Source organism: Notechis scutatus, chromosome 3 (assembly GCF_049901735.1).
Source record: "Notechis scutatus isolate UNSWTSFEM ecotype Mainland chromosome 3, rNotScu1.2, whole genome shotgun sequence".
Taxonomy (NCBI): Eukaryota; Metazoa; Chordata; class Lepidosauria; order Squamata; family Elapidae; genus Notechis; species Notechis scutatus.
Genome location: NC_142011.1, coordinates 25,943,958 through 25,969,831, shown reverse-complemented (window position 1 = coordinate 25,969,831; position 25,874 = coordinate 25,943,958). Strand labels below are relative to the sequence as shown.

General features: G+C 39.8%; 1 protein-coding gene across 1 annotated transcript in view; it reads right to left on the bottom strand.

Annotated features, from left to right (window-relative positions):
- Window positions 1–24,980, bottom strand: part of LOC113410353 (embryonic polyadenylate-binding protein) — a 29,629-nt gene extending 4,649 nt beyond the window's left edge. Inside the window, exons 1-14 of the mRNA XM_026664879.2 lie at window positions 24,593–24,980; window positions 22,899–23,092; window positions 20,746–20,861; window positions 18,790–18,929; window positions 17,640–17,734; window positions 16,813–16,950; window positions 14,524–14,619; window positions 12,243–12,509; window positions 10,716–10,806; window positions 10,229–10,357; window positions 9,394–9,533; window positions 8,329–8,416; window positions 2,393–2,523; window positions 342–430 (exon numbers count right to left, since the gene is read on the bottom strand). Coding sequence (XP_026520664.1) covers window positions 347–430; window positions 2,393–2,523; window positions 8,329–8,416; window positions 9,394–9,533; window positions 10,229–10,357; window positions 10,716–10,806; window positions 12,243–12,509; window positions 14,524–14,619; window positions 16,813–16,950; window positions 17,640–17,734; window positions 18,790–18,929; window positions 20,746–20,861; window positions 22,899–23,092; window positions 24,593–24,785 — 1,902 coding nt within the window. The 5' untranslated portion in view covers window positions 24,786–24,980 and the 3' untranslated portion in view covers window positions 342–346. The remainder of the gene's footprint in view (window positions 1–341; window positions 431–2,392; window positions 2,524–8,328; window positions 8,417–9,393; window positions 9,534–10,228; window positions 10,358–10,715; window positions 10,807–12,242; window positions 12,510–14,523; window positions 14,620–16,812; window positions 16,951–17,639; window positions 17,735–18,789; window positions 18,930–20,745; window positions 20,862–22,898; window positions 23,093–24,592) is intronic.
- Between the last annotated feature and the right edge of the window lie 894 nt (window positions 24,981–25,874).

Below are 25,874 nucleotides of genomic sequence, written 5' to 3'. Positions count from 1 at the left end.
TTGTAAATTAGACTAGCCCTCCCAGACAGGCCTTTCTGCAGTCTTCGTGCACTTTAATCTATTATACCATCCACATTCCTTTCCTGCTAAAGTTGTATTTCTCAGTCTTTTCAACTTTAAAAAGTGTGGACATCAGCTGCTAGAAATTATGGGAGTTGAAGTCCGTGCATTTTAAAATTGTAGAGATCGACAAAACTGTGCTAAGGCATTCTATGCAATGGAAAGTAATGCTTAGAAGCGGGGAAGGGGAAGGCAGCTGAAACAGAATATTGACTTTGTAAAATCACAGGCACTGTGGAAATGGAAAGTTAGGCTCAGCAGGTAATGCTCACTCAGCGCACCTTCGTCAGGGGAGAAATGCCATTGAACTTCTCTTGTGGGTTGCTTCAGAGATCTGATGGGCTTGCAGCACAGCTACTGCTTCCTCGATCTAACAAAGGCAAAGGCAAAGACAAGATTGGAGTTCAGAACAGCCGGTTGCAGAGTTTGAAATATCGTTTCTGCATCCAAAGAATCCAACACACAGTCAGGGCAAAGCCTTTAAAAGGAAACTCTACTTGAATTTTGCTGGTACAGTAGCATATGTGTCTCCAGAGCCCTGCTGATGCTTTGAGATTAGCAGTCCTGGAATTCATTGGCTCTAATTCCAATTCTCCTGAAAGACCCCAAGTTGGAGAAGACTATAACATGCTGAGACAACCACTTCGCTACATTTGTGAAATGGCCCCGTTTAACAGATCTGGGAAGTTGTCTTTATAGGTCAGGTTCATCTGTTTACTTGCTACCCTCTCTCTACTTGGCACTGAACCCTCCTTCACAAGCCTTCTGATGAACAATCTTGCTATAAAATATTTGAAAAGGAGATCATAATTAAGAACACCACCACCCAAAGCCACTTAATTATTTCCCATTCAAATTCAATGTAGTTGTTTTTTAAATTGCACTTGAGCTTTTGAGATACATGAAACTCTTTCATGCTAATGAAGTTGCAGGAGAGGAAGAAAGCAGATGTGACTTGGTACATAGATAAAGCGGCCCAAGTACCTTTATTAACTAAAAAGTGTTCTTGGAAACAGTGATAGTTAACCTCATGGCCAGACCATGAATTAAATGACTGTACGGGTAGTCCTTAATTTACAACCATTCATTTAGTAACCATTCGAAATTGTAAGGGCATTGAAAAAAGCGACTTATGACTTGCATTGTATTGATTGCAGTATCTCCATGACTGTGTGATCAAAATTAGGGTACTTAGAAACTGAAATGTATTTATGACAATTGCACTGTCCTGGACACCATTAGTAAGTTTCCCAGCTGGCTTCTGACAAGCAAAGTCAATGGGGAAGCCAGATTCACTTAAAAACTGTAGTGATTCACAACTGTGGCAAAAAAAAGGTTGTAACATGGGACACAACTCACTTCCTTGCTTAGCAATGGAAATTTTGGGCTCAATTGTGGTTGTAAATCAAGGATTACCTGTAGTCAATCTGTCCTTCTAGGATCAAACCTGCTTCAATACAGGTACTTGAATATACAGTAAATATATAACGGAGAGGCTATAAAAACAAACATCTTGAAGAATACATCCTTATCAGTTTAAATGTTATTTTAAGTGCAGTCCTTCCCAACCTTTTGTATCACTCCCATTATATCTGCTCTTAACTTCCAAGATTTTCTTCTTTATCGTAGTTCCTTTCACACTGCCTTTTTAAACAAACCTAGCATTTTCACACTCTATCAAGCTTTCTTCTGACCACGGTTCTGATCATTCTTAGAACTTATCATATTTATAGTAGCACTCCCATATCATGCTAAAATAGATCAGACCAGTAATGAATACATTATTGGTATATTCAATGGCTAGATTTCTAAGTCAGAAATCTGATAGTCAGCTGGGGATAAACCACCAGTGAGTGCTATTCTAGAGGCATCTAGTTGGCCATTACAGGAGACAGAACAATGGATTAGGTGAACGTTTGCTACCACTCTTCCAGTATCCCTATGCTCATAAGTTTGAAACAGGAGTGAAGGTGCGTAGGAGTGAATATAGTTAATATCTCTAGGCTGTTTGTCTCCGTTCTTCCCTCATGCTATCATTATAATGGATCACCATTGAAAAGTTAAAGCAGATGTGCATTTGTGGATTCATACACTTAAAGGACAATAACATAACCCCAATTTTGTACAGTAGCACAACGAATAATCAGGAGATATAAAAGAACAAAGCAGGTGGAAAATCAGTCTGAAAAACCGAATTGAAAAACAGCCATGGAGATGCTATTGAGACAAATTAACTGTGCAGACCAACCTAACACAGAGTAGAACAGTTCATTTCACCTGAAAAATTTGGAATGGTAGATTTAGGGCATTTTTAAGCATGGAATCCCAGTACCTTAGACTGAAGGGATTCTGGTGACTCCAGCATAAGTAGCAGATCAGAATTATCTATCTCCAACAGCATGCCTGTAATCTTCCCAGCCAGGGTGGGGTGCCTTGCATGAATTAGAGGATAGAGACGTTCACCTATGCACAGCAAAAAAAAGGGAGGGGGGGATAAAAAAGGAAGTACTGGGAAATCTGAATTTATCTTCTGTTCTATGAAATCCTCCATCTAATTCTACTTCAGCACCTAACCTTCAGCAACTATCCAGGCCCACCAACACAAGATTATGAGGTCTGAGAAGTTTCCTACGATCTTTCAAATAGATAATCTAGACTAGAGGAATCATTGTCAGGTACTGTGGAAAATTTTAAATGGCAACTGCTTAGCTAGCTATCACCATTGCTAGGTAATCCATATCTGAAAAGTAGGTTCATTAGCATGGGAAGTAGAACCTCAAGATGGACCACCATTGCCTCAAACCTAGACCTACCAATGTTCTGTTTTTAAGCTGTTGGGTAAGATTGAGCTGGCAGGGCAGATTTCATCTTCCATTGCAACCCATGTGCTCTCCATAGCCACCACAGTTAGAAGATGATATACAGATAATGCAGACAATCCAAGTGATAGTCTGGTGTAATGGCTAAAGGACTAGACTACAAAATGGGAGAGTGTGAATTCCAGTCCTTCTTTAGGCCTAAAACTTGAGCTGGCGGGTTATCTTTGTGTCTCCCATTCTCTCTCAGTCCAACACACTTCACAGGGGTGTTGTTGTGGGGGAAAATAGAATGTAAGAGTGTTATGTATACTGTCTTAAGCTGAACAAAGAAGAAGACAGGATATAAATCTAATGCTATTTTAAAAAATCCTTGAAGACTACACTGAGTAGATGTTTTTCTCTTATCATACTTCTTTAAGCGGTACTTATTTGTTACTTTTGTGGATCTCGATCTCATCATGAAGGCCTATTGTTACTCATTAGATATTTTAGATCATGGGTATCCATCATTTTGGCTTGCCTGGGCCATATTGAGTGAAGTGGAATTGTCTTGGGCCACTTATAAAATACATAATATAGTTATATCACGTAATAATATATTCACATAATAATGTAAAGGTTTACAATTTTGTCGGGCCGCAGTACTAGCTATCCATGCTGCATGTAGCCCATGCTGAGTTGGACATGCCTGTTTAGGCTGAATAGTTAGGAAGTACATGGACAAGTTAATTCAGGTACTTGCTATAGAATCTAGATTATTTAAATTGGGTAAAATTAAATAAAATAAAAAATAATAAAATAACTTGGTGTATTACTTATCAGCATTGGATGTTAGTGTTATGGTCATCACAGAGACAGTAGCACAAAATGTGACAGTATTTATTGTCCTACTGTCACCCACAAAAATGTGCACATAAATTTCCCAGTCCCCACCCCCACCTCGTCAGAAGATTATTGACGTTAATTGCGAAATTCACAAATATCAATTTGATAGGCAATTTATTAAGGGAGTACAAGATGAAGGAGAAAAACTTTAGATATACTCAGAGTTAAATCTGTCTGATTTTTAATCCCCAAGTCCCTTGAAAAATTCTGGAAATATTTGGAAAACCCTTCAGACATGTGTGAATATCACTGGACTCATTTGGAAGTCAAATCTTTCCTCATTTCACTTTAACACAAGATAGTTGGGAGTTTTTATGGTGCATGTTTACCAGTGGTGAGATTCAAAAATTTTTTTACTGCCGGTTCTGTGGACATGGCTTGGTGGGCGTGGAAGGGGAAGGATACTGTAAAAACTCCAGTCAGAGGTGGGATTTGCCGGTTTTCCAAACTACTCAAAATTTCCGCTACTGGTTCTCCAGAACTGGTCAGAACCTGCTGAATATCACCTCTGATGTTTACCATCATTAAATGTTTTGGTGGATAAGATCCTGCAAAGATTCCTTCTCAATCAGAGATAAGAAAATGAGAAATACTGTAGTAACTACTGTAAATTGCCTCCCAACCTTAGCTATTCAGAAATGTGTCACTTCTAATCAAGAAGTTACACTGATCATTCTTTTGCATACCAAATGACTAGACCAGCTTTTCCCAGCCTGGTGCCCTCCATCTATATAAGCACTTCTGGGAACTGAAGTCCCAAAATATCTGGAAGTTGCCAATTTGGGAAAGACAAATTCTTCAAAAATGTAAAACAGAAAGATAGAAAAAGTGATAATCTCTTAGGTGTACACATAGTTTGCACTAATAGATATAGCATTCTTTTGTTTTTATAAATATCCATAATAAATAATATTTGGATAGAGATTTCATTTCTCACAATGCTTTGGGTGCATTAGCTATAGATACTCTGATCTGCAAACTGCCAGGCTATTGTTCCCTTAGCCCACATATTCTGGATTATTTTGGGAGAGGGGTGTTATAAGGCATGGTAAGGTCACGTACATCACATTTTTGGAAGACACAAGATTCTAACCAAGGATTTCTTGATTTATCATATGTTTTCTTACATTCTATGACACACCAGCCAACCCGTTGTTTTTGCGGTCCTATTACCACATCTTAGATAGGAATAATTAGATGATCTAGGCTGATCTCAAAAAACTAAGTAGATTTCATCCTGATTAAATTCAGACAGGTAGGCTCCAAGAAGTGTCTAGGCCCGAGATGGTGAATCTATGGCCCATGTACCAGAGATGGCACGCAGACCCATCTCAGTGGGAATGTGCACCATTGTCAGCTGCTCTTCTGGGTTATGGCATGCCAGCCAGCTGGTCTTCGTGGGTGCTGGAGCACCGGAAAATGGCCTGAACATGTCCAAAAAAACAGACCGTTTCCCGACTTGTTTTTGGCACGAAAAATGGCCTGAAAATTGTCTGAAAATGGCCAAAAAGCAGGCAATTTCCAGGCCAAAAATGACCCCAAAAGCAGGACACCAGCTGGCTGGTCTTCAGTTTTCCGCCACATGCGCATGCATGCGCGTTCCAATCTGGGCACTCGGTGCCAAAAAGGTTCACCATCACTGGTCTAGATTGTAGGCTACATTAAGCAAATGACATAAACACCCCAGAAGACAACTTCTGCACTGTTATCAAAAAAAACCTCTACGTACACTGCCCATAAAGGCATTACAAATTGAAGTTAATTGTAGTAAGCTTTTATCATTTGTTTATCAGGTGATTTAAACTGGGAAACTCAAGATTTCACCAAGGTAATACTTCTCCCTCTTTTCTCTCCAGTACCCGCTGTAAAAATTTCATCCCTTTTGCTTGCTTTATTCTAAATCGGGGTCTCCAACCTTGGCAACTTTAAGACTTGTGGACTTCAACTCTCAGAATTCCTCAGCCAGCTTTGCTGGCTGAGGAATTCTGGGAGTTGAAGTCCACAATCTAAAGTTGCCAAGTTTGGAGTCCCCTGTTCTAAATGCTATAAAGCAGGGATCCCCAACCTTTTCGACGCCGCGGCCCAGTTCCGGCGTCAGCTGGGCGCCGCGCCCGGTTCCGGCGTCAGCTGGGCGCTGCCATTTTTTTACGAAAAATCACTTCCGGTGGCGTCACCGGAGCGATTTTCGTCAAAAAATGGCGGCGCACGCTTGTGAGCTTTTCGGGTAGAAATGGCTTTCTACCGGAAAAGCTCACGAAGCGCTAGCGCCGCCATCTTTTTGCGAAAAATTGCTTTTTACCAAAAAAGATGGCGGCGCCCAGCAACCAGCGGCCCGGTAAGGCTTGTTTCCGCGGCCCGGTACCGGTCCGCGGACCGGCGGTTGGGGACCCCTGCTATAAAGTACACATGGGCGACGCTGAACTAAGTCATGAAGCTAGAATTTTCCCTGAGAGTATTTCTTGCATCTGTATTGCCCAGAAGCCCTGGGGCAGAGGAACAAAGCAACAAAGACTGAGTCCAGGACACCACAGTATGGTGGCCAAAAGCATATAATTAAGGGTGAGACTAGAGAGCTAAGCCTGTGAAGATAACTGGATAATAATCCTCATCTCTTGCAATAGAAAAGAAGTTGCATCTTATCAGCTAAAAGATATCTCTCTCTCCCAATCTTTTTACTACAATTTGATTTATTCTGGTTTTATTCCAACACAAGTACGTGTCCTACATACAGAATTGTCGAGCATTCATCTAAGAAACTAACCTTCTAAAATACTGCATATGCCATCAGTCTATGTATATGTCTTTTCAATAGCTTTCCTGAGATTTGGAAGCTATCCTCTGTATTGGGCTTTAGGAGAACTGTAAAGGTTTCACCCAGGCTTTTGGCTAGGATAGAAATTGGCTCAGCAAATGCAAGAGCATGGAAAGTTATGTGCACTGTGTATAAGAAGTTAAATGTTTCCTTTATTCTGTATTTATTTAATGTTGTTGTGAATTGCCTAGAGTTATCTTGTTTCAGATAGGTAGCCATGTGAATTTCTAAATAAATAAATGAAAGCTTTAGATAATTTGTAGAAAACATTATGACAGTCAGATTTTAGAACTAGCATAATACAGGGAGTCATTGTTTAACAATAATTCATTAAGTGACCAAGATGGCACTGAATGAGTTTTATGACTGGTCCTCATAGTTGCAGCCATTGCAGCATCTCTGTGGTCAGATTCACACTCAGAATAGAGCTAGAAGGGACCTTGGAGGTCTTCTAGTCCAGCCCCCCCCCACTCAAGCAGGAGATCCTATACCATTTCAACAAATGACTGTCCAGTCTCTTCTTAAAAACCTCCAGTGATGAAGCACCCACAACTTCTGAATGCAAGCTGTTCCACTGGTTAATTGTCTTCACTCTTTGGAATTTTCTCCTTAATTCCAGGTTGCTTCTCTCCTTGATTAGTTTCTAAAAGTTGTTTCTTGTTCTCTGGTGCTTTGGAAAATAAATTGACCCCCTCTTCTTTGTGGCAGCCTCTCAAATATTGGAATACTGCTATCATGTCTCCCCTAGTCCTTCTTTGCTCTAGATTAGCCAAACCCAAATTCTGCAACTGTTCTTCATGTTTTAGTATCCGGGCCTTTAATCATCTTGGTTGTTCTTCTTTGCACGTTTTCCAAGTCTCAACATCCTTTTTGTAATGGGGTGACCAAAACTGGATGCAGTATTCCAGGTGTGGCCTTACTAAGGCTTTATAAAGCAGTACTAATATGCCTCTGTTTATACAACCAAGGACTGTATTAGCTTTTTTGGTTGCTGCTGCTGCAACCTGAGTGTTACAGTCAGGTGATTGCAATTCAAGCACTTGCAACTGGCGTGCAAGTACAACGGTTGTGGTGTTTTGTGATCTCAAGGTCTCCATTTGCAATCTTCACAACTGGCTTCTGACAAGGATAGTCAATGGAGAAGATAGCAGAAAGTCACAAATTGTGATCACGTGATAGTGCACTTAAAGACCAGGAAGGCTTTTGATGATTTCAGCAACCAGAAGTGCCAGAACTGCAGTCATAAGTTGGTGCAGTCACATGACATCAAAGTTAGCAACCATGTTGCTTACCAATAGTGTTTTCAGTCCCACGTACTGTTGTTAAGCAGTACATGTACGTCCATGGACAAGAAACAACGGATGGAAACTAATCAAGGAGAGAAGCAACCTGGAATTAGGGAGAAACTTCGTAACAGTGAGAACAATTAACCAGTGGAACAGCCTGTCTTCAGAAGTTATGGGTGCTTCATCACTGGAGGTTTTTAAGAAGAAATTGGACAGCCCTTTGCCTGAAATGGTATAGAGTCTCCTGCTTGAGCAAGGACTATAGTCCCCTATAATCAAGGGGTTTGGACTATAAAATCTCCTGCTCTATTCTGATAGATTGAAGTATATATTTTTTTAGGAAACATTGTTTTCTAAGCTAAACTATGGTTAGCATAAAATATTTGATTACAACTTTTTCTCTGAAAAAGTCCTGGCTGAGGGGGAAGTTCACAGTGCTGCCTACTAGAAGATGCACACCACTCACCAAGTATTTGTTTCTGTTCTTGAGGAGGGGCTGCAGCCAACATGGATGTGGTCAAAGGCTCCTGTCCATGGACGATTGGTTCTACAGCCTAAAGCCCAAGAAACAAAATACACTGAGAAGAGCCCTTCCATTCCTACTAAACAACTAATATGAACTGATGACTCTCTGTGAAGTATGCATTGGTTAGAGCTTTTCTTCTCTTTGCAAACTCATATAGCAGCTTTAATATAAGCACCTGTCCAACTCAAATCTTATCCAGTGGAAGAATTTATTCTTCCTTCTGGCCATATTGAAGAAACAATAGAGTATATTTGATTTCTGTAAACTATGCAATAATCAATATATAACTTAAGTTAACTTAAAAGATAGTGTTGTATAATATCTCCTTTCCATGCAGAAAGCCATAGACCCGATCCTCAATTTCTGAAAGCAAGTTGTCTTGACAACTTTTAAGATTTGTGGACTTCAACTCCCAGAATTCCTCCTCCAGTCATGTTAGCTCAGGAATTCTGGGAGTTGAAGTCAACAAGTCTTAAACTTGCCAAGTTTGAAGACCCTTGTCTTAAAGGATGGAAAGCTGCTATAAATCATTGTTGTCCAAAGATCGCCACTATGTTCTGACCACCATAAATACTGAAAGTATCTTGCAGCATCCTCTCAATCTATATTTGTATTTTTAAAATCAAGGTATATTTTCATGTAATCAAATGCAGAAGGGAACCATCTTGTGTTTTAAGTGTAATAATAGCACTAGGAATTTCAGGAATGTAGTGTTCCCAATTTCCATCTAAAGGGAAACACGGGAAAGGAATATTATTGGTAACCTGGACACTTTATCTGTTCAACCAAGTGTGTAAACATGAACTGGCTAATGATCCGACTCATTGGTTTCTCTGTGAGTTCTCACTGATATCCAACTTAAAGACCATTCCCAAAGCAGAATCCCATCTCTATATCTCTCTGCTACAATTTGCCCAATTTACTATCTCAAAAATAACCCATCTAAGAGTAGTTAGGTTCTGCTTCTAAGTGTGTATTTTAACTGCAGAATGGAAGAGTAGAGACCTGTTGCATTGGCAGAGATGTTACTGCGCCCAAAGGGTTGACATTCCTCACAGTTGAAGAATACTTGTACTGCGAGATACCACGTGAGAAAGTTGGAGAAGAGGATAGTCTTGCACTAGTGGTCTGGGTTCCAATGTTGACTGGAATGAAACCAGAAATATTTTGAAAAAAGGCTTTAATTGTTCCACAATATTACATGTTTATTTTTAAAAAAAAAAACTTTTAAAATAGCACAGTTCTTATATTGCACCCAAACCTGGGAAGGTACAGATCTGTAATAGCTTTGCCAGATTTCACATGCATGATACATGGTACAAAAGTAGAAAGATATACCCAATGACATTCTGGGAAGATTGATTACATTAGGCATAAACTCTTGGTGAGCCTTTTGTCCAGTGCAGGCTCCCAAGAAGTTACATTTTCACCAGTCTGCTGTCAATACATTTAGCTCAATTAAGCCATAAGTTTAGTTTCTTGGGTTACACTTAGTATTAAAAGCAATAATGTGTCTTAATTGTTTTAGCTTTGTGTAAGCCCATTCCTTTTGGCTAACCCTCATGGGCTTGCTCAGTAAGCCAAAACAAAACCCAGATTTAGCATTACATGCTACTGTATTCTCAGACTATATTTTCCAATCATACAGCAACAGACTTCCAAAAACTTAGGTTTTATGTTAAGAAATAAGTAGCACATTGTAGAATTTATTGTGCAAACTCTAAGGTTCACTTTCCTCCGTTTCCAGTCAATGATTCAAAAACCAAGGCTAAACCCATTCCCTTGAGAGATATAAGTTGCATTCATCTGGACGATGTACTAGCAAAAGCCCCAAACCTACCCACTCTCTGACCAGTGGATGGTCCTCTGGGAACTTGAGTTGAGGCTTGTCTCATAGTGCTGATGTTGGAGAGGAGGCGGCGAGGGGGTCCATTAGTTCTTATCATTGGAGTAGCTGCATGATAGGCTGCTAACAACAATTAAATACCTTCAGTCAGAAACCTTATTTATGGATGAAATCATAGCAGTAGTTAATACCAGAATTCTGGTTCATTCTCATTACTGAATTTACAATTAAGACTACGAGCCATGCACACTACCCCACAATATTTGAATCATAGTTTGGTTGCTATTTTAAGAACATTTCTTAGTCCTAGACCATGACACTAAAGCAGGGGTGACAAACTCCAAGGTCAAACACAACTCTGATGTGGCCTCACTGAAACCGAGTTTGACACCCCAGCATTAAAGGAAGAACTTCACACATGGGCAACCTCATTTCCTTACATTCTTAGACATATTTTCTGGATAATCATATTTCAACTCACAAGGAGGCCTGCAAGAGTGAGTATTCCAGCGAGGGGCTGGGCGGACCGGGGCAACGGGGCTAGGACTGTAGAAAGTAGCTCTAGCTTGTTGCTGAGAAGAAAGAAGAGAAGGTGGTATGACAATGTATATAAACTAACAAGATAGTTATTTTTATATCATTAATATTTTGAAACATATGTTGTGTTGTCATGTGTTGACAGCAGCGAGAATTGTATTTGAACAATATTGGAAAAATGTTTTACCAGTAGTTAGATATAAGAGATAGAAATCAGAAGAGGGAAGATTATTACTATGCATAAGTAAAAGATCAGTTATTGAATATAAATAAGTTAACAATTATTTTTGTTATTATAATTATGATTTTTCCTATGACTATCAGAACATTTGTTATTTCTCTGTTAAACAAAATGGACAAAATAAACAAAATACATACATACACATACACACACACACTACACACACACACATATACAGAAATACACACACATACATATATACAAACACACACACACATATATACATACAATTTGAAACATATGAAGGAACCAAAATGGGGATTTTATAAGTTCTGTGATGTTTTTATTTTTGTACTTCCAATTGTTATAGATTGTTGCTATCTGCACTAGGATTATAAATCTAAGAATTTTTTCCCAATCTGGTGCCTCCATTTCAGACCTAACTCAGTGATTGAGGATGAATTCATTAACATATCCAGGTAGGTTTCATGGAAATAAATATGAAAACATTTTGCTATTGTCTTCTTTTTATTTCCCAACCTAGGCTTCAGTTACATGCATAACTGAAAAATGTTACTGTCTGGAGATGACTATACAAAGCTGTTGTCAACCTAGTGAATTTCAAATGTATTGGACTACAGAGCATGGTGAATGAACAATGACAAAGCCCCTCTTCACATGCAACAATTCACTTTGTTTATTTGAAACAATTCATAGCTTGTTTTTCAGACTTCTCTTATAACACTAGAATTTGAGGGCATTCAAATAAACCTGATTAGGTTTTGAAGAGCCAAAATAATACCTCTTCACAGGGTGCATAATTACCTTGTGGAAATAATGCCCCATAAGAATGATAGGCATTAACAAAATTCTAACTTGGTACCAAAAATCTCCCCCCGTTTTTTTTATTGTACTATTGTAAGGATCAGATAAATCATTTATCTCTCTGTGAAGATTAAAGAGAATGCATTTCACTCCCATCTCTGGCCCCCAAACAAACAAAAAGTTCCCAAATGTTTGCCCAGCCTACCTGGTGATGCCATGACACACACTGTTGTGCCCCCGGGCAGGCATAAAGGCAAAATAGAGTCCCCAGATTGGAAAAAAAGGTAGTCCACCCTAATCATTCACATGTCCCAGGTATACATTTGATTCTGATGCCTGATGGCCCATTTTAAAATATGCATCTCGAGGGAGAAATGTTTTCCTATTCCTTGAGTTCTATGCTGTCAAATGCTGTTAACTTTATTTATGTATCTTTAATGGAAATGGTATTCTTATAGGTCTTACCTGTGGAATTGAGGGCAGGAAGTAGCCAGCAGAAGGATGAAAGGAACACAGCAGAGGCCCGGGAAAGGCCCTCATGGAGGCCATCCTCTGCATGTATTGGTTAGTGAGAATGGCTTTTCTCTCCTCTTTCCGTTGGGCGAGGGCAACATACAAAGGCTTAGTGCTGATGATGCGTCCATTCATTTCTGTCACAGCCTTGGTCGCTTCTTCTGGGGAAGAAAAACATACAAACCCAAAACCTTTGCTGTGTCCGCCATCCGTCATTACCTGAATGGAAAAATAAAACAAAGCCCATTGAGCATCAGTAGCACTTCTGTGGCCGTCATCTTGATTTGTTTTACCACAACCTGCAAACACCCCATGCATAGAAAGAGAAAGGGACCAAAGAGAATGAACCAATTGTCAACTTTTCCAAACTCTGGAAAAACAAGCTTTTAAACACAGTTTGTATGGATTAAGATTACACAACTTCACATTTGGCATACTGAAGGTGGGCTACAGGAGTGGGATTCTACCGGTTTGGGGAACTGGCAAATCGTGTCTCTGGCTGACCCCGCCCCTCTCCGGTTGCCCCCCCTCCCCACCCAGTCAGTCCTTATGGGCAACATCGCATGCATACCCAACATCGCTGACTGCATTCTCCACCGCCCAGTCACTCCTTAAGGTATTTCTTTTTCCCCCTCCCAACAATCAGCTGTTCCAATGATCAGCTGTGCCGGGATCCTCCTTGCTGTCTTACTGCTTTGCCCAGGAGGCTTCCCTGAGGCCCAGGAGGCAAAAGGGGGCACGAGGGATGGGCTGGGGAGAGTGCTATGCGCCCCCTTGCCCCTTTTTGCCACTTGGACCCCAGGGAAGCTTTCTGGAAACAAAAACACCCCCCCCAGGAGGCTTCCCTGAGGCCCAGGAGGCCCAAAAATGGAGCACAGGGGGTGCTGCATGCCCCTCTGTGCTCCATTTTTTGCCTTCCTGGGCCCCAGGGAAGGTTCCTGGGAGCAACCGCACCTCCCCCCCCCCAGGAGGCTTCCCTCAGGCCCGGGAGGCAAAAAAACCCAGGGAGGGCGCTGCAAAAAAAGAAGATACGCCCACCCAGTCACATGACCGCGTCCACCTAGCCACGCCCACAGAACCAGGTTTTTAAAAAATTGAATCCCATCCCTGGTGGGCTATGTATAAAGGCTACAAAAGGTAGTGATTCCCAGTACATCAGAGTAAGGGATGAAGCCACAACAAAGTTATTTTTGATTTGGGGTTATCATTGCACAAAATGCAACTAAAAATACTGTTAATACACTTGCTTTCTTGTCATATATTTAACAGCTTTCTTCTGTTATATTAACAGTGGCAATTAAGAAAGTTTGAAAATATTAAAACTCTAATTTAAATTCTTGTTTTCAATTGAAAGCTAAGAGCTATATCCAACAATATGGAACATTTCTCTTCAGTCTTCTCCAAGCAGAAGTCTCAGATTTTTTCCAAAACTGCAGAACAGATTTGAAGATGCACCAGCTTTAGAATCTGCCTTGCTGGTGGAACATTATATACCAGGGAAATGACGCTAGTTGATTCAATTCTAAATGTCCTTCTCCAGCCCTTATTACAAGCTTCATATTATACTGTGCCCAACCTGTTACATAGCTTCTAACCCACAGTAATCAATGTATTAGATTGGTTTATTATTTCAAGATTGCATAATATTCCTACTCATCCACATACACCCATCCACATACAGAGAGAGAAAGAGAATTTGCAGGAATTGGTTCTACTGGATAATAGAATAGATAATCTTATATGTATCAATAAGCCATTTTGCCATCCCTCTGCATTCAATAACTGTACAAAACAATTCTTGTGTTTTATGCTTTCAGACAGAAAGATTAGATTAAAATATTTTAAATAAAAAACATAGCAATCAGAATTACTGCAGAAATACAAGGCATAGAGTGGGGTAATTAATTATAATTACATGGAAACTGATGGTGTCATAAAATGAGCTTTGGTTATTGAGTGGTTTAAGCATATTAATAAATAAATCATTTAAAAAATTAAGAAGGGAGAATGGTAATGGACTGCACTGCAAGTGAGAGCCCCTGTGATTATTATGCCTTCCATATTATGCAGCCCTAGATCTTAAAACATTCACATGGTTTTGGTAAATCAAATTGTGAAACAAGTTCAAACTGCATTCTGAAAGGATGAAGCCCAGTACTATTTTCAGTTGGTGAGAACAACTAGCAAGCATCCACATCAAAAATGCAAAGATACTCCGGTATTAGAATCTAACCTTAGCACTTGTGATGGTTCCATAGGGTGAAAATTCTTTTCTCAAATGCTCATCATCAATGCCATCATCCAAGTTCTTTACATACAAGTTTACTCCCTGAAAGCAAACAAGCACAGCCATTTTTTCCTCTTCACTATAAACAATATTAAGATAAAGAGTTTTGTAATGAATATATACATATAAGTGACATCATCCAGCATCATAAGTCTGAAAGAATCTTACGTGCTATCAAGAGCAGTATCTAGGGTTTAGGATTAGGATTTTATCTGATGAGTAGCCATGTTAGTCAAAGGTAAATTTAGTTATAGTTGAAAATATCTAGAAGACATCCCTTGTGGGAGGGGCTACCCTAGATATTATCTTTCAAATTCATGAAGTGAACTTAATATTGTCCTATGATAACTTCTATTATTTGCCATTTACCCAGTACCTAAATCTAGATTACATGTTACTTTTATTGAATTTGTTCCCTAGTTGCTTATATCTACTACAGTTTACATCTTGCTAGGGTCAAAGCTACTTACAACCAGAAGAAACAATGCAATACTAATATAGCAATGACAATATGCAACAAAACAGAATAACAGCAATCGGGGATCAATTATAACATCCAATTGTTATATTGATGTATTTAATTATCAATCAATCACACCCCTTTCAGGAAAAATCAAATATTAACTGTTTTGGAAAAAAACAATGAGATGGGAGCAAACCTAATCTTGAGAAGAATGCTGTTCCCAAGGATGAGGATAGCCACTGAGAAGGCTGAATCTTAAGGTCTCTAAAGATGTCATTCCTTAAGAGAAGGGAACTGAAAAGAGTCCACCCTTCCCAATTTTAATGAATGGGATGGAAGCCACAAGTTGAAGGCAGTCAATAGATATCCAAGTCCTAAGCTGTGTAGCCATGTTCATATTTTACAAAAGTAGAATAACTGGCTAGAAAGGCCCACCTAGATACTGTAAGTAGTCCTTATTCAAATGACCCCCAAGTTCTTCCTGACTCCTGGATTACAATAATCTACACATACTTTTCATGTAACAAAGATAAGAAAGAACTAATTACCAGAAAAAACAATTAACTGAAAAGTTCCCCATTTGAGAAATATGAGAAACTTCATTTGAATCTTGATTGAGCATTTTCTGGGGTAATCAAAGCGTACATTTTCAAAACAGGAGTATCCATTAATCCCTATATGTCTATATGGATGAGCATGACAGAATTGGCCTCTAGAAAAAGTTTTTTAAACTACTGTATTTGTTAGCTTTTAATCCAGTTACATCTTGCCAACATTTGTGGTTTTTATTTGAGCAAAATATATACCTTAGAGTTTATAGCATGAAGCAAGGAACCTGCAGAATAGGAAACTCAGTCCAACTTAGTAGAGAAAATACAAGAAAATGAGGTTTGTCCACAGTTTGGGAACTTTTCTTGGGAAAAGACATTCTGCTCAAAAGGCATAAAAAGACGAGAGAAATCACTACACTTATTTAGTAACAACCTGACACTTGCTGTTCAGAAACTTCCAAATCTATAGTCCATTCTTTCTTCAAGCAATCCCCATTCCCCAACTGCCTCTTTCTGAATGAAAGCAGCACAGCAGAGTGAACCATACTGCTAGGTTCATCAGAAAACATCCCAAGTATTGGATTCGCCAACAATAGTTACTTAGACTCAAATCTATTCCATCTTTCTGTTCAATAAGTCCCAGTATATAATAGAAAAGGGGCAGAGTATGAGAATGGAGAATGTTACTGTAATAAAACTCACAATAAAATATGTAACTGTGGGACTGAATCAAATCAGAGTCAACAAGATGAAGAATCATTGCCAGCCATAGACAGGACATTTGAGATCGTTTAGTAGAAAAGGGGAATTTAGTTCAATTTTCCTTCTCTCACTCCCCCTCCTGGTCCTGTTTCTTTCATCAAGAGCCTCGGTGGCACAGTGGTTAGAATGCAGTACTGCAGGCTACTTCTGTTCACTGCTAGCTGCCTGTAATTTGGCAGTTTGAATCTCACCAGGCTTAAGGTTAACCCATCCTTCTGAGGTCGGTAAAATGAAGACCCAGATTGTTGGGAGATATGCTGACTCTGTAAACTGTTTAGAGAGGGCTGTAAAACACTGTGAAGCAGTGTATAACTCTAAGTGCTATTGTTATCTCTGTCCCTTCATCCAGGCCATTCATTCTAGTAGAGGTGTATTTTGGAGTCAACAACAGAATGTGGGATTTTTAAAAGACATCCAATGGTTCTGTGCCAGCCATACTTTGCCTTCAGCTCATATTACCTGATATCGGTTCATTCTTTCCTGCTTGATTTGTTCAAATTTACGCTTCAGCTCATTTTGTCGCTCCATCCTTTTTTGGGCTCTGCCAACAAATACTGTTCGGTCATTGATCTCAGTTCCATCCATCTGTTCAACGGCCTGCGGTGAGAAGAGGTGACAGGCAAGGCTGTAAATTTATTTCACAGGAAATCACCTCATACTTTATCATTTCAGTACAGGTAGTCCTTGACTTACAGCCACAACTGGTATCAGAATTTCCATTATTAAGCAAGGCAGGTTGTTAAGTGAGTTGTATACCATTTTATAACTCTTACCATGTTTGTTAAGCAAATCATTGCAGTTGTTAAATGAAAAATGCAGTGTTAAGTGAATTTTGCTTTTCTCATTGATCTCATTTGTCAGAAGTCCTTGAGATCTCAGGTGACAATCACATGATACTCAGACTCTAAAACTGTCCTAAAACTTGCTGGTTGCCAAGCACCCAAATTTTGATCATGTCACCATGAGGATGCTGCAACAATTGTAAGTGTGAGGACCAGTTGTAACTTTTTTCAGTGCTCTTATAACTTCAAAGAGTCACTAAATGAAATGTTGTAAGTCACACACTAATTGCATTTATTATTTTAATCAAGGCCTATTCTGAACTAGCCAAAGGATGAAATGCTATCCTGCCACAGCCTGAGGAAATAATTGGAAAACTAGTTCAATCTATGACGAGACACTGGCTTAAAAAAAGACTCTTAAATTCTTATTATATCCCCCAAATCTTTTCTCCTAGCTTTACTCTTTAACAGAGAAAGGAAGATTGAGAATAAAGATCAACTTGCCTTCTGAGCATCTTGATGCTTCTCAAAATTGACAAAACCAAATCCTCTTGAGCGGCCAGTATTATCTATCATGACTTTGACACTCAAAGTTTTTCCTGGAAGTAGAACAAAAACTTTTAGGCTAATACTACAAGAAAGAAGGTTTTCATGGAGCGCTGAGGCACAAGGTATTTAGCTCCATTCATGGATAGTAATGGATACATGCCAATAAGTACCACATTCTTCTATTATATTTAAACCTTTGGCTCATAGAGAAATTTTACTCTGGGAGGTATTTTTCATGTCTTCAAATTCTGCAGTAGAAAATTCAAATTTGTTTCATGGCAGTTTGAGTGACCCAGAGTTGCTTAAATCAGATGGTTAGCCATACAAATCAAGCTATTCTCTTCTAAATACTAGGCATCCTTATCATTTTATGTATCTTACAATGAAATCTTTCTCTTACCAAGTGCATCCACTTTTGCTAGATAGCGCAGGACTAATAGGTCAGGTGTTCTGATATAATTATAGGGAAGAAATTTCTAACTCAAAAAGGGAAGCCATTTTAAAACTAGTTTATATGTCAAAATGTAGCTTTCCATAATTCTGTACCCTCCAGATATAATGGTTATCAGTTTTCATTCCTTAGGGATAATTGACGAATTCAAAAGGATTAGGGGGAGGTGATGAGTATTGTATCTGAACAGCAACAGATGGGGAAAACTTCCCAAAATATATCCTTAATCAGATGAAGAATTGTTGTACCCTTATGGCTTAGATTATGATTTCAAATGTTTACTTAGCAATTGAATATTTTTACCTATGTGGAAGTAGGTACACTACTGGCTGTATCGTCTGCACAAAAAAACTGAAGCAGCATCTAAGCCATGGTGGTGCAGTAGAATGCCTTATTGCAGGCTAACTCTGCCAACTGCCAGCAGTTCAATCATGACCAATTCAAGGTTGACTTAGATTTCTATCTTTCTGAGGTTGGTAAAATTTGGACCTAGATTGTTGAAGGCCATATGCTGACATAGTAAACTGCTCAGAGAGTGCTGTAAAGCACTGTGAAATGGTAAAAAGTCTAAATGCTATTGCTATTTTGCTAAGCTGTTAAACTTATGCTCACACCCCTTATTTTATAAGCAGTAATTTTTAGTGCTACCCTTACCAAATTTTGAGAATATTTCTTGCAGCCTGTCATCAGTCATGTCCTCTCCAAAGTTTTTAATATAGACATTAGTGAATTCCATTGCTTTGGCTCCATATTCTGCTTCACGCTCTCGGCGGGACTTAAAGTGGCCAACAAATCTGCAGGGTCAAGACAGGAGATGTGAAGCCATCTCTTAAAAGGGTATTGCAAGGGCAGAACAAGAGACCTCCTACTCTCTTTTATTCAGCTGACAAGTTATGCATCTGGAGCAGCTTCTTCTTTGGGCAAAGCCAAAGCTTTGTCTTCTCAAGTGAATCTTTTGAGAAGCCAATTTTTGATAAACCTCACAAAGAGGCAGGGTGTATGCTTTGGTATGTTTGGTATGTTTGGGCAGTGGCCCCCAATCTCTGGGCTGTGGCCCACTACCAGGCCAGGGCCTATTCGGAATTGGGCCGCATGAGTGGCTGGCTGGAGCGCACATACAAAGCTCAACTTGTACAAGCAGCAGGCCAGAGGGCAATCACACACATGCATGCCAGCCTGTTGCTAGTGCAAGTCAAGCTGTGTGCGTGCACACCAACCCATCATTAGTGTGGCCCAGTTCCCCTCTCCTCCTCTCCAGCCGGGCCTCCAAGCTGCAAAGGTTGGGGAATCACTGCTTTAGGGGAATCCAGAGGTTAAATAAAGAAATTGAGATTTTTTTTAAAAAATTCATATATTTTTAAAATCCATATCCCACCCTTAAAAATAATGTATCTAAGTGTGCAATACCTTAAAGTCAACTTTTTAAAAAGCAAAAAAAAAGCCTGTAATTTAAAGTAAGTAAGTTTAAGAATGTTGCTTCATAGATTTAAATTATTATAAAAGGGAAGAATAAAAAATGCTTTGGCTACATTCATATTTTATATCAAATATGTAGAATGATTTTAAGATGTACAACATCAGTTAAAAAAATTATAATCTGATATTTTAAAAGAATCTAAAACAATATCTGCAGCATTCAAGCAAGGATCCTAGTCGGCTTTTGGTAGTAAACCCTTATTCCCGGTGATTTATTATTAAAATGTCTGTGAAACCAATATGAAAGCTAATTTTAATATTAAAGTTTCAGTATTATAAAATGACTTTCCCCTTTTATTTCATGATTCCCTTCTTTCAATGCACTTTGAATTGAAATCTGATGGCAGCTTGTACAGAGAATCGGGGGGCCACATTCAGGGGTTGTGGGCCACCTATTGCCTTGGGCTATTTCTGATTTAAAAGATCAAAAATCTAAAAGTTCTAAAAGTGCTGATCTAAAAGTGCTGATCTAAAACCTGATCCCAATTGTGAGTTGAAAGTAAACTCCCAGGCAAAATACTACAGTAGCCACTCCAAGATATAGAAAACACCTTGTGCTGATTGATGTATTTAGCCTAGTAAACCTATTTGACTTCACTCTGTTGGCCCTGACTAATAATGGATCTCCTAAGTTTCAAAGATTCAGACAGTTGCTTCCCAGGAGATCCTAGAACTGAACCTGGATCTTATACATTCAAAGCACACATTTACCACCAAGACACGACTGTTTCTTTAAACTATATAGAATTGCAGGTTATTCCCATTCTAAAGGATACACAGAAAATAATAGCTTGCACCATCTGCTCAGGCTTCCTGACACCATTTGACACCATTTTGGTGTGGTACCAATTACAGAGAAGATGAGAGAAGTCCAGCTCCGATGGTATGGATATGTCCAGAGTACAGGACCTTCCACCATTGCCAAGACAGCCTACCAAGTAGACGTCGGTGACCTCGCGGGCATCCAAAACAGAGGTGGCAAGACACCATCAACAAAGACATGCAAGCCACAGGCCTGCGCCCCAGAGATGCAGCTGACCACTCAAAGTGGCCTTCAATAATCCAAAAAGTGGACCCTGCATCTGCGGGAAAATGCTAGGAAGAAGAAAAAGATCTACTCAGGCTTCCACTTACACCTGGCGATCATTTAGCAGCATTCCATTCATTGTATCAATTGCTCTATTTGCTGCTTCCTGGGTCTCAAAATGGACGAAGCCATAACCCCTAGATCCATTCTCATCACAAACAACCTGTTAAGAAATGTAAGAGAAAGATGAAAGAAAATGAGGCCAATCAAAACTTGGAACTGATCATCAGTCCACCACTTGCCTTTTATATTCCCAGTTCTTCCCAGTTGACTTTTATATTCCCAGTTCCCAGGACTTAAGAATAATAGCTATCACCTGCTTAACCTAAGAATGTTGGCTTTAGGTCCTATAATCTCCAACTAATATATACTGTTGATGCTGGATGGAGATTACATGGGTACGAATGGAAGCATATTTGGAGAGATATCAGTTTATATAGTTCTGGAGCTCCCAATTCCAGGGAGAAGAGGAAACAATATGTTGAATCTAATCTAATTCTGTCCTCAGAATCAGCTGCACTTCTGGAGCCATTATAGTAATTTTGACAGCTGAGAAATCATCATCTCTTGTCCCATCCTGAAAAAAATGCTGGCAGAAAGTGGGGAAATAAACTAGATCAGGGGTCTCCAACCTTTTGGACCTCAGGGACCACCAAATTCATAATTTTAAATCCCGCAGACCACTAACATGAATCCAGCATGCCATTCGCTGAAGTGCCTGGACTCCCGCTGATGAGATGCAGTCCTTCAGGCACAGCTTGGCTGCCTGTTTCTGCAACCTTAAATACTCAAAAGAGTCATTGGACCTGTTTCCCACAGAAAACAAAACACCGGGATCTCTCATCTCTCTTTCTTTTCCTTCCCTCCCTCTCTCTCTTCTGCCCCCCCCCTCCGTCCCCGAGGGGGGAGGAACCTCTGAACTAGTGCTGAGTGGTGGGAATCTGATGTCTGGAGGCTGACGAGCCACACGCTGAAGACCAGATGGCTGGCGGAGAGGTGGGGCAACAGGGATGATACTGGCAGCGGATGGACTGATGCACGTGGGGAGGGAGGGTAGCGCGCGGGAGATTGCAGCATTGGAGCCCTTCCTGGGTGTTCCCTGGCCTGCAAAGGGGTGGGGGTGGGGGGAAAGGAACCTCTTAACTGGTGTTGCCTTCTGCCTCCTGCCTCCGCGGATCAAGGAGGCCAAGCGACTGCCAGCGATGCCCTCAGTTGAAGATGTTGCGAGGGGGAGGCTCAACCATTCTCCTCAGGAGCCGCAAAGCACTCGCTGCCCCTCTGGCAGCCGCCAAGCCTCCTCCTTCCCACTGGGCATGTGAACGCTTCTGGTGAGGAGGAAGAGAAGCACAGCAGGAGGATGCTTGGCGGCTGCCAGAGGGGCAGCAAGCACTTTGTGGCTCCTGAGGGGAGGGGTCAAGCCTCCCCCTCGCAACATCTTCACCTGAGGGCATCACTGGCAGCCACTACCTGTGGCTCAGGAGGTCCATTCTCTTTCTGCTGCTGCTCGGCCTCCTCGATGCACAGAGGCAGGAGGCAGCAGCCATGACATGGGTTTGCTAGGGAGACTGCAGGATTTCCCCCCCCCCCACCAGCAATCTGGTCTTCAGCATGTGGGTTGTTGGGCTCTGGACATTAGATTCCCACCACCCAGGACCAGTTCAGAGGTTCCTTCCTCCCCACCCCCACCCCCTCGCAGGCCAGGGAACACCCAGGAAGGGCTCCAATGCTGTGATCTCCCACGTGCTACCCTCCCTCCCTACGCACATCAGTCCATCCGCTGCCAATATCATGCCTGTAGCAGACACGGGTGTGCAGCGGACCACCAAAATTTTCTCGCGGACCACTGGTTGGCGACCTCTGATCTAGATCAGGGATGTCAAATTGGCAGCCTGTGGGATGGATGTGTCACATGCAGGCCATGCCTACTCCAGCTACATGAATGGGGAAAATGTCGCAAACATCATGAGACAGCAATGTGACATAGCAAGTTTGATCTAGATGCTTTACCCAAGGGCAAAATAATTGAAAGTCTTGTTAAATTGAAAGCCATTAAACAATAACAGATTGATACTGCAGCCCGAACATTGATAAGAAAAAGTAACAAAAACATGAATATATTTCTGACTTCCAAATGAAAATGCAACATCATCATTAAAAAAATAGAACTATATTTCATGATTTCTGAAAAGGTTGTACCTACTTTGCAAGAAAGAATATTTCCAAAAGCTGAGAATGTATCATATAAGGCTTTGTTATCAATGGAATCATCCAGATTCTTGATGAAAATATTGCCGACACCTGATTTCCTGAGTCCGGGATCTCGCTGGGACCACATGATACGAATGGGCCGACCTTTTATGACTTCAAAATTCATGGTGTCCAAAGCCCGTTCAGCTTGAAGAAGAAAAAATAAAAGCACATTCTTTTATCAATAAATCAAAAAACAAACTTGGGAAACACAAATTTCAATGCACCAATATCTAACTTTTCAAATAGTTCAGAATTACCAATATACATTATCTCCAAGAAAACGAGATGGCATAAGGGTTTAAGAAATCACTGGTTTTCACGGAGTTGTCTGCAAGTAAAATCCTAAATTGAAAATAATCAAAATGAAAACTGTAATATAGAACTGATTAACATGTAATATATCCTTCTGTAGCATATTTGTTGCATTTTTTATTTACCATGTTTCCTCGAAAACAAGACCCCGTCTTATATTTTTTGCCACCAAAAAAGACACAAGTCTTATTTTCAGGGGACGTCATCCACTGACTAACCTCACTTGCATGCATCACCTCCTGGCCTCTTTTTCACTGTCAGAGGCCTTCAGGAACTATTTCTTCTGCGGCCGGCAAGGCATTCCTGAAGGCCTCTGCAGCCAATAACAGAGCTCCAGATTGATCCAAAGCTTTGTTATCAGCTACAGAGGCCTTCAAGAAAGCCTTGCCAGCTACAGAAGAAATGGCCCAGCAAGGCAGGTGTCGGGGTGTGTAAGGCCTGGCTACAACTGTCCAAAGGTAAGTAGTAGGGCAGCTCCACTCTCCATCCCTACCCTATCTTAATTTTTACCTGTGCACTCGAGTGGGATCTTAATTAGGGCTTATTTTGGGGGTAGAGCTTATATTGGACGCACATGTAAAAATCAAGCTAGGATTTACTTTCAGGGTAGGTGGTATTTTCGGGGAAACAGGGTAACAAAACTTTGTTTTCTGAAGAAAAGCTTAAATTGCACATGTTCAATTTGAAGTTTCAGACATTAATTTGGGAAACAAAGGCCTTGTCAGAAATTATTAATTTAAAATGAGGTTGACAGGTTGAATTTATGATCATTAACATTTATATTTGATTCATTGTTGGTGTCTAAGACCATTAATAAAATCCATAAGGACCAACTTTGTGCATTAAAATTTAACATTTGCAGATTATGAGTAAAAGAGGTAGTCCTTATTTCAGCACTTGCTTCCTGACAATATTATTTTTTATCATTTTTAAAAAAATTAAAAGCACCAGTTCTCCCATTTCTTCAGATTGAAATAGATCAGATTACTAACGAAAGAGCAGAGACTGTCCTTAGAACTGAGGAAATAAAAATGTTACCCTTAAAAATAGATAAGCAAGTCTGAGTGTTAATACAATTATGAAACATAAGAAATCTTTATATAAAGCATATATGAAACATTAGTTTAAAGTTATTAGCCCTGAAAAGGATATTACATTCCTTCTCCATCTGAAAAAGGAAAAGAAGACTAAAGAGGAAACCACATTCTCTCAGAAAATCTTAAGCTTTTAAAGACAAACAAGTTGGGGGAAAATAGTAAAAGAAAGTGTATTTTAGTATGTATTCCAATAATGTACAGTATTAACATTAAACCAAGCAAAGAAAGTTCTTACCATCAGCAGGCTGTTGAAAATTTATGTAAGCATAACCTAGAGATCGTCGTGTGGAAACATCTCGACAAACTCTGATGGACATGATGGATCCAGCAGGTGAAAACTTCTCATACAACATAGCTTCAGTCACATCTGGATGAAGATCACCCACATAGAGAGAGGCTAGAGGATATCCTGGGCCACTAGCATTCATGGCCAATCATCTAGTGTAACTTTGGAAGTGAAGCAGAATCTAGTTACTACTAAGTTGCATAATGTAGAGACTTTTGAGACACAAAAACAACATGGGATTAGAATAGCTACGATAGCACTCCATGTAACTTCTCCATGTGTGTCTGACAGCAGTGCAGTGAAAAAACTCACATGGTATCAGGGAAAAAAGTATTGAGTAAACTGCATTCCAACATATAACTGAAAGCAAAGTATGTATAAGCTCTCCACACGCAGCTCGACCTAAACTAGAATCCAATCCCTTTTCTATAATCCCCATTACATTGCAATAAGACTAGGAAGGGGAGTAGTGGAATTCAACTCTCTATATGCAGAAAACAAGAAATGCTAGTTAGAAGAATTCTAGGAGTTGAAGTCCAACATCATAATGTTGCTGATGTTGAGAAACATGGTAGTAAATTGACTTTGTACTTCTTTGGAAACTATTTTATCTTCATATCTTCTTAATGAAGTACAATGGGCTGAGATTATACTAAACTTCATGATAAACTATTATCCCAAGATTGCTAAACTGGAGTAAGTATCCCAAGGTTGCTAATTTTTATGGCCAAGAAATTTTCAAAGCCAGATCACACTATTCAAAATCCGACACTATTCTCTGAAGAGATCATTGGTAAAATGATTTTTTTTATTTTTTTATTTTTTTATTTGGTTTGTCAATTGCTTACAAGATAATAGGTATAAGTAAAAACATAGTTATGAATACATGGATACATATAAGAAAAATAAAAAAATAAAACAATAGGACAGGGACAGTAGGCACGTTGGTGCACTTATGCACGCCCCCTACAGACCTCTTAGGAAAGGTCAATAGTAGACAGTCTAAAGTTAAAGTTTTGGGGGTTTGGGGAAGAAACCAGAGAGTCAGGTAGAGTATTCCAGACATTGACCACTCTGTTGCTGAAGACATATTTCCTGCAATCAAGTTTGGTGGGATTAACCTTGAGTTTGTATCTATTGTTTGCTCTTGTATTGTTATGGTTGAAGCTGAAGTATTCATTGACAGGTAGGACATTGCAATGTATGATTTTATATACTATACTTAGATCGG